Source organism: Falco cherrug, chromosome 4, assembly GCF_023634085.1.
Source record: "Falco cherrug isolate bFalChe1 chromosome 4, bFalChe1.pri, whole genome shotgun sequence".
Lineage (NCBI taxonomy): Eukaryota > Metazoa > Chordata > Aves > Falconiformes > Falconidae > Falco > Falco cherrug.
Window position 1 is genome coordinate 73,389,472 of NC_073700.1, and position 8,942 is coordinate 73,398,413.

Here is an 8,942-nt window from a genome sequence, read left to right on the forward strand (position 1 = left end):
GGGGAGAGGGGATTCGTGCTAATAAAATCCAAGACAAGATCACAGCCCTCTGATCATCGCTGGAGATGCTATTATTTGGTTGTTGTCCTATTTGCTGCTGTTGCTCATTTCCGATTCTTGCCTTGCTGTAATAAGTCACACTCTTTCCAGCCATCATCCCCGTATTGACAGGCAAATGTCACCCACGTTTGATTGACGTCCATTGCTCCTGAATACAGAAGTATGATTTAGGAATCAATTCTGTTTGTTTATTTAAACAGTTCTTTGTGTACCTTGTGTATCTGTAAACAGGACAAGTCCCTTAATATTTTCTCGGGAGAAATGCCACTAATATTGCACATTCACCTTCCCACTCAGTCACAGAGGTGCCCACCAGCCCTTGGGGGAGGAGAAACCTTTCACACAGAAGGGGGGGGGGGGGAAGGGAAAAAAAAAAGGAAGGAAAAAAAAGGAAGAAACCCCCAAGACTTAACAAAACAATTTTCTGCCCCCGAGATAAGCCAGAGACTTTTTTTCTCAGGTCCAGGCGTCTGCTGATCTGCATATACCCCACACTTTCCTTAGGCTTCTAAACAAAAGGGAACTCTTTCCCTCAGTGTCAGTTCGCTAGCAAAGCGGTGTCTGGCTCTAACACCGGGAAACACTGCAGCCGGTGATGAGTATGTCAGTTTTAATTCAGAGAAAGAACTGTTTCCTTCTCTGCCTTATGGGTGTAATCGGGGAGAGGGGAAGAGTAAGATCTGAAATTGTGAGAGATGCTAATCTCTATTACTGTGTACGGTGGGAGGTATATTTTCAAATAACTTCCACTTGGACAATGGGTAACTGTAAAACATCCCTACATTTAAAGCGGTATTTCCCAGAAAACACTAATATGGCAGGGTGGCCTCGGGGAAGCATTAAGCAGGAGGTGGATTGACCTTTTAATTCTCGATCGGTGACCTGAAGGGTACCCAGAGGCTGCTAAGCACATCTCTTCCTTTTGGTCTGCTCCAGAAAGAGCTGTCATCGCAAGATGCAGCTAGTGAGTGAGGCTCACGATTTCGCTGTTCATCCGTTTGCGGGAGGGGTGGGGGAGGGAGAGAGGAAAAAAAAAATATATTTCCCACACTGCCAGAGTAATGCCAAACTCTCTGTGAGTGGGAAGAGCAGAGCAGATGCTGGAATGAGATGCCAAAGCAGCTCCCCTTTCCCCTGCGCTTTTGGGTGCCTATAAATTGCTCCAGCACGCTCGTCAGCCTCCTCCTCTCCTGGCAGGTGGCACCCGGGCAGGATCCCGCTCTCCCTCCGGCTCCGGCTCAGGCTCCGGCGCGGCGGCGCGGGTTCTCGGCGGCGGGCACCGGGGCAGTCGCGGGGCGGCCGGGAGGCGCGTCCCCGCTGAGGACAGTCGTCTCTGCGAAAAAAACAACCCAACAAAAGGGAGCGAGCGAGCGAGCGAGGCGGCGAGCGGGGCGATCGCGAGAGGAAAGGCAAGTTCCTGGAAAAGTTGACTCGGACTGGCACAGCCTGCAAAAAAAAAAAGTCGATCGCCAGCGGGAGCATAAAAGTGCGGGCGGCCGGGGCGCGGCGGCAGCTCTCCCTCTCCCTCCCGCCCGCCCGGCGGCTGCAGCGGCCGCAGCGGAGCGCCGCGACCCGCCGGAGCCCCCGCCGCCACCGGCAGCGGGAGGGCGGCCAAGCCCCGGGGGAGCCGAGCTCGCGCGGGCTCGGCGGTTTTTCGGCTCTGAGGAGGTTCCCGACCAACCATCAAGATTTTGTCCAAAAGCAGGCAAGAGGATCGCCCTGCGCTGAGCCGGCTGGTGGGCAGCAGGCGGCGGCTGATCGCGGCCGGCGCGCTGGGGGTGGTGATGGTGCTGCTGCTGGTCATCCTCATCCCGGTGCTGGTCAGCTCGGCCGGCACGTCGGCGCACTACGAGATGCTGGGCACCTGCCGCATGGTCTGCGACCCCTACGGCGGCACCAAGGCGCCCAGCACGGCGGCCACGCCCGACCGCGGCCTCATGCAGTCCCTGCCCACCTTCATCCAGGGGCCCAAGGGGGAGGCCGGCCGGCCGGGCAAAGCGGGGCCCCGCGGCCCCCCGGGGGAGCCGGGGCCGCCCGGCCCGGTGGGGCCGCCGGGTGAGAAGGGCGAGCCGGGGCGGCAGGGCCTGCCGGGCCCCCCCGGGGCGCCGGGGCTGAACGCGGCGGGGGCCATCAGCGCCGCCACCTACAGCACCGTCCCCAAGATCGCCTTCTACGCCGGCCTCAAGCGGCAGCACGAGGGCTACGAGGTGCTCAAATTCGACGACGTGGTCACCAACCTGGGCAACCACTACGACCCCACCACCGGCAAGTTCACCTGCTCCATCCCCGGCATCTACTTCTTCACCTACCATGTGCTCATGCGGGGCGGCGACGGCACCAGCATGTGGGCCGACCTCTGCAAGAACAACCAGGTGGGAGCCGGGGACGTGAGCGCAGCGGGCGCCCGGGGGGAGCCGGTACCGCGGGGGAAGCGGGCGCCCGGGGGGAGCCGGGCTCCCTGAGGGCAGCAGGCGCCCGGGGGCACCCAGCCGCCGTGAGGGGAGCGGGCGCCCGGCGGGGGCCGAGCTTCCCGAGGAGAGCGGGCGCCGGGGGCAGCCGGGCTCCCTGAGGGAGCGGGTGCCGTGAGGACAGCGGGCACCCGCGCGGAGCCGGGCTCCCTCGGGGGAGCAGGCGCCGTGAGGGGAGCGGGCGGAGCGCGGCGGCGCGGGAAGGGCGTGAGGCGGGCGGCGGGCGGGGGGAGCCGGGCGGCCGCTGGAGGCGGCGCGGGCGCGGGGCGGGGGAGTGGGGCCCGAGCCTGGCGGGGCGCAGGCGGGGCGGCCCGCGGGGGCGCTGAGGGAGCCGGTGCCCGCCTCCGCAGCCGGCGGAGACCCCGGCGCCGCCCCGCTCCGGCTCAGGTTCCTGATGAGCCCTGAGGGGCCGGGCGTTCCGCGCGGAGCCGAGGCCGCCCCGGGTGAACGCGGGCTCCACGCGCTCTGTTCCCGGGACTCGCGCCGCTGGCGCCCGCTCCCAGCCCGCGCCGGCCGCCCCGCAGCCGCGGAGCGCCGTCCGCTGCCCGGCCGGGACGGGAGCGGGGGCCGGTCGGGGAGGTCGCGCAGGCAGCGCTGCCCTCGCGGGGGCCAGCAAAGCCCGGGCCGGGGCCGGGCGCTCCCCCGGGGCAGGGGAACTCCCAGGGAAGGAAGGGGGGGCCGTGGGCTGCGGGTGAGCTCGGGAGCGGCTGGTCCTGCGTGGGGCAAGGGCGAGGTGTGAGGGAGGAAAGCAGCCACGTCACGGGAGCGGGCTCCCGCGCAGCCGGGCGCGGATTCTGACCCGCTCAGCCCCGGCGGGGAGCGAGGCTTCCCTCGGCCGCGGAGGGCCGGTAGCGGCCGGAGCTGGGCGGCCCAGGGCGGGCTGGCGGGCCCTGCAGCGAGGCACGACCCGAGGTATGCCGGCACCCTCCGCGGCGGGGTGGAAACATTCGAAATATTAAAGATCTTGCGATGCTACCGTCTGAAAGACAGAGGAATCATCCATTTTAATTAGGATAAACGTTCCCACCGCGCTCGCAGGGGCTGTGCCTGTAACATTGCCCCCGGGGAGCCGCTCATCGCAAATCTGCGCTTCCTCCGTACCGGATAGGTTGGGTGTAATTATTACAGCGCTTAGCGGTACCGGCATCCCTCCTGCTGCGGGTGCCCGGGGGGGGAGTGCGGGGTGCCCGGGCTTTCCCGTGCCTTCGGGAGCTCCGCCGTGCTCCCACCGCTTTCGGGGCACCCCGTGCGGCGGGGAGCGAGGGAACCGGCCGCGCAGCAGCCGCTCAACAGGTCACCGGCGGCCCGAGCTGTCCCGGTGCGCAGCGGGCTACGCGGGGAGCGCGGAGCCCGGCGCTGCCGCTCTCCCCGGGCCGTTCACCCTCCGGCGGGGCGGGCTGGCGGGGTTGATGGGCTCAACGCGGGGTCCGTAGGACCGAGGAGCGGTGTCCCCGCCGCCCGCGCAGGTCGCAGAGGGGCGCCTTCGTTTGCGGCCCCCTCCCCCGCGGGGCGCCTCGGCTCGGCTCGGCGCGGGCGGCAGCACCGGCGCGCGGCAAATTAACCTGATCTGCCACTTAACCTTTTGTTTATGGCTCCTCAGAAGTACTGTGAAAAGAGAATAATGAGGACATCAGCAGCAATTAATTACATTAGAAAATGTCCACCATAAATATTGTCTCAGCAGGTAAACCAGGGCTAGTAAAAATCGTAATATATTCACTTTGATTTCTTCATACAAAGGAAACACTGCCCACCGCGAGAATGCCGTTTTGTTTGCGATTAAAGCATTAATCTATTTTTGACCCTTATTTATAATGTTTTAAAGTGTTTATTTTCCCAAACCCAGAAAAATAAATACATACCGGTACTTTTTAAAAAGTACCCAATTATAAATATTAAATTGAGCCCGAAGTCTAGCTGTTCCCAACTATAACTATTTGCCATACCAGACATCAGACAAATGAAACTCGCAGTAATTCAAAGAAAAAAAAGGCAAGGGTTCCATGTGTATATTTGTATATATCTGTGCAAAGGTAAGTGTTTAGGTAAATACCTGCATACAAACTATTTAAAATTGATGCACAGTTTCAATGCAGCAGTGCCTCCTTTTGATTATGATTTATACTTGAAACACTATACACTGGTGTGACAGTGATTAACTTTGTCTATTATAAGAAAGCTCAGAAATTTTTGATGTCATTAAGTGGAGTTGGACACAGGTTACGCTACAAATCCAGTGTTTTCTAGCAATGAAAAAACCCAAACCACTGGAAAGTGAATGACTGACTTACATTCCTAAGCAATACGTAAGTGGAACCTCAAAGTCTTCAGTGTTAATACATTGTCTTCTTTAACAGTTACAAAGCTTGAGGGAACTGCTGAGATCACAGAGCTTAGCAACCTGAGAACATAGCTTGAAGAAAGAACTTGCATGCAACTTATGAAATGTATACTGTTAATGGTTTAATTTTGAGATACATTCACCCTCTTGCAGCAATTGACTCAGAATTCATTTGAGACTGTTCTCCTAAGCTTTACAAAGAAATTGCTCTGGCTAACCAAACAAGGAGGTAAAACCTCTAAGAACAGCACGCTGGAGTTTATAGGACATTTGTTGCTATACATAGGGCAGCAAGATCTACACTTTGGTTTCTAGACTTTTAATACCCAGAATCTTTTTTTCTTCAGGCAGTATGTACTATGTAGAATCTTAAAAATAAAATATCCATTGCAGCTGTAGTCAGTGTCCATGGGCTGACTCCCTTAGGATAGTCACTAACACAACTCAAATTCTCCTTTACTATCCATAGAAACACATTTTAGACAAATACACTGAGTAGCATTTCATTATGATGTAAATGGGAATTTGGAAAGTGATTTAAACCATTTTGTTTGCCGGTATGCAAGATACTAGTTCTCTGCAGAAGTTTTTCTGCCTCATCTATAGCCTTTCACTCTTTCCCATTTGCCCTTTCCATTTACACTACCAGCAACAGTCCCAGCTGGTTATTTTCTTTGAAGCGTATTTTCAGGTTTAATAGCCCAGAGCCTTCAACTCCACCTTGCCAGTCATTAATCCATAGGAAATAGCCAGTGTTTAAAATAATTATTGCTTAAACACTAGCAAAATAGATACCTCTGTAAACAATAGCAGGTAATTTGGAATCACAAAGTCCTGAAATAGTTGGGGTTTATCGTCATGCCATGTATCAGTTTAAATTTGCAGACTGTCACAGCACTGCAAGCCTTTTAAGTCTTTCTCACTCTTCTTACAGGATGTATAAAGAATTGCCATGTACTGTGGTTTTTAAGCTGCATAATGCCATAAGATCCTGCACGGTAGAAGAAGCCCTTCCTTTTTAACATTTCAATATTTATGTGAAATCGTATCACATGAAAATTTAATTCGGAAATTTATCAGTTAAACTTTGAAAGGAATCCACGGAAAATTGTGAATTATAGCCTATTTTTTCAATTCAGAACAGATAAAATCCCACATATAGTACACCAGGTCATGCATTATTACTTAGTTCAAGCTTGCAATACCACTAAATCACTTAGTGCTCTGTAACTATGCTAGAACAAAGACAAGCAACAAACAGATGATGTGTGATGCTGAAATAAATCACATACAAGTAAGTTTAAATATTTTACCAAACAGGGTCAAATTATATACAAATGATTTGGAGGCTTACAATGGCACAGGCTATTCACTGCTGGAAACCAACATACATCTTGAAATTACAGATTACTTCCCAGTTTGCTAGTAATGTCAAATTTAATCAGTAGTGGAATAAGCAAGAGATAAATGGGGAAACAAAAAGTATGCTTAAGTGAAAGTTGCAAATGAAAAGTCCACAATAACTTGTACATTCCAAAACCTCTTAAAGCAAATCACTCACCTGTGATTTTTTCCAATGTGCATCTCTTAAAACACATAGAAATTTAATGTTTGCTTACTGAAATGTGGTGATAACAGTTTTTCCAAACCCCAACTAGGATCCTTACCTGCTTGTGTGTATGGGAGTGTGCATGTGTGTGTGTGTGTGTGTGATGTACTTCTTGTATTCTTTTTGCAGCACGATCCTATTAGTAGCATGACAATAAATTGCCTCTAGAAGAAGTCCAGCCTGGTATGAGTAGGGCCTCACTGTGGATTTTCACTTATGTCAATCATTTGTCCTGCTGAAATAAAAGTTACACTAAGGTAAAACTCGCACACCACCGGGTTCAGTTCTCTGAACTCCAGCTATTATTACACATATATTTTAAAAGGCTCCAGACATCTACAGGAGTGCAAGTGGTTGTATTAATCAGGTGACTGAGAAAGGAGCACATTATTACTTTATTTCAGTGTTGTATCATAGGAGAAAATAAGCAACAACCATAGCAAAACCCAAGAAATAACCATAGGAAAAAACTGCAATAGATGTTGCCAGACATTATTTGAAGTGGCCACTCATGCATGCTGAATAAAATGTTGAGGATATGCTTTTATTTCACCATGCAGAAAAAAGTTATCTGAGTTTTTTTTAACCACTCATTATGTATTTTATGTAGGTTCGAGCTAGTGCGATTGCTCAGGATGCCGATCAGAACTACGACTATGCCAGTAACAGCGTGGTTCTTCATTTGGAGCCAGGAGACGAAGTTTACATTAAATTAGATGGAGGAAAAGCACATGGAGGAAACAACAACAAATACAGCACATTTTCTGGATTTATTATTTATGCCGACTGATAATGAGTAAAAAGACCCACCAAACCAGTCCAAAAATGAAGCTTGCTCTTCTAAGCAATGGATTTGCGTGGCAAAAGTCAATGAAACAAGCACCCCAGCAGAGAGCAACCACTGAACACCTCAGTAGCGGGGGGAAAAAAAAAAAGTCAAATGCTACCTGATTCACATCTGTACAACACAGAGAAACCTTATGTTAAAAAATTATAAAGCAAGTTAAACAGATGTGTGATCCACTACCGCCAAAGCAAATACTTCCTCATTGTTAGTGTCCATGTGAATGAAGTCCTACATAGGTCAAATTTTTATAGGAAAAAGCCCCACCTAAGGACGCTGAGTTACTTCTTCAGTGTATATGATACTTCGATGTGTTATGATCTTGCTGCTTTATCCATACTTCAGCTTTGGTTCTTGTGACTTGCTAACAATGATGCTTGGAGTCCACTCATAGTGTGGTGAGGAATGATTTTACAATAAAAGAAAGAGGTAATCAAAATATACTCGGTCTCTCCAAAGGAATTGTTTGCCTTGTACTTCTCTTATCCTTCCACTTAAAACTAGAAACCAATCAGCTTCAAGCCTTAACTCAATGTTCCTGCTTTGTAGGTTTACATTAGACTTGTATCTTAAAATCAGTCCAGTGGAGTTGTTCAAATTTTGTCTTCCCCTTAGCTGTGTTCTAAAAGAAAAACGATAGAAGAAACACTTTTTTTTTTTTTCTCTCCTTTTTTCTGAAAAATGTAACAGTTGACAAATTATTCTATTGGACCAAATCCCTGATTCCACCAAAGCCAATGGCAAAACTCCCATTGATATTAGTGGAAAAAGGATTTGGCTTTTAATTTGTAAATGTGTAAATACATATTTAGACAATTATTACAGACCCATTCTTGATGGTTAATTATGTAAATATTTAGTAAGCCTGGCATCCACATCCTCAGACTAAGTTAGAGTGTTTTCTTTGCAGCGATTAGTCTTCATTAGTCTTTTAGCACTTAGTCTGTACTTGGGTACTATTTTTAATAAAGTAGTTACAACTTAACATACTGCAGATGTTCAACTAGAATTTTGTAAGAATATAATGGGTCAAAACCTTATTTGTCTTGGGTGTCTTGTCTCACTGAAGTTAGTGGGATTATTCCCACAAAAGAATGGGAGATCTGACACATGAGAAAATGTTGTCACACAGACCTTTTCCGTGGTAGCTAGTTACCAGTTTGTAGTAAGGCGTGCCTATGAAATGGACACAGATAAGCGTATTACCAAAAATGATAACACATATGCAAAGAAAGAAGCAGATATTTACATGCAAAAAAGAGTGTGTATTAAAACCTATTTTTCTCATTCATATATATATATATATATATATATAAAGTCTCAAAGAAGTTTAATCCATATAAAGGATTAATAGCTTGGAGAATTAAACTAAACACAGGTACTATGAGTTACAGAGTTATAAAATTGCTTTAAAATCACTTATACCAGTAATGTCTACAGAGTAATTTTATTCAGAAAAAGGATTTATTATTTGTTTTGTTTCTGGGAGGGGAGGCTGTCTATTTCTCTCAGGTTAAAACTTCCAGATTTCATTCTAAACCTAAATTTTAGCAAGATAATTAGCTCCTTAGCACAGCTGGTTATGCTATTTATTTTTAACATTTTGGCAAAATCAGGGTA

At 49.6% G+C, this 8,942-nt stretch overlaps 1 protein-coding gene across 1 annotated transcript; it reads left to right on the forward strand.

The window, feature by feature from the left end:
* The first annotated feature begins 473 nt into the window (after positions 1-473).
* Positions 474-7,765, forward strand: C1QL3 (complement C1q like 3). Its single transcript, XM_055707444.1, has 2 exons — positions 474-2,432; positions 7,089-7,765. The coding sequence occupies exons 1-2, from the start codon at positions 1,845-1,847 to the stop codon at positions 7,266-7,268; spliced, it is 768 nt and encodes a 255-aa protein (XP_055563419.1). The 5' UTR covers positions 474-1,844; the 3' UTR covers positions 7,269-7,765.
* Positions 7,766-8,942: the final 1,177 nt, after the last annotated feature.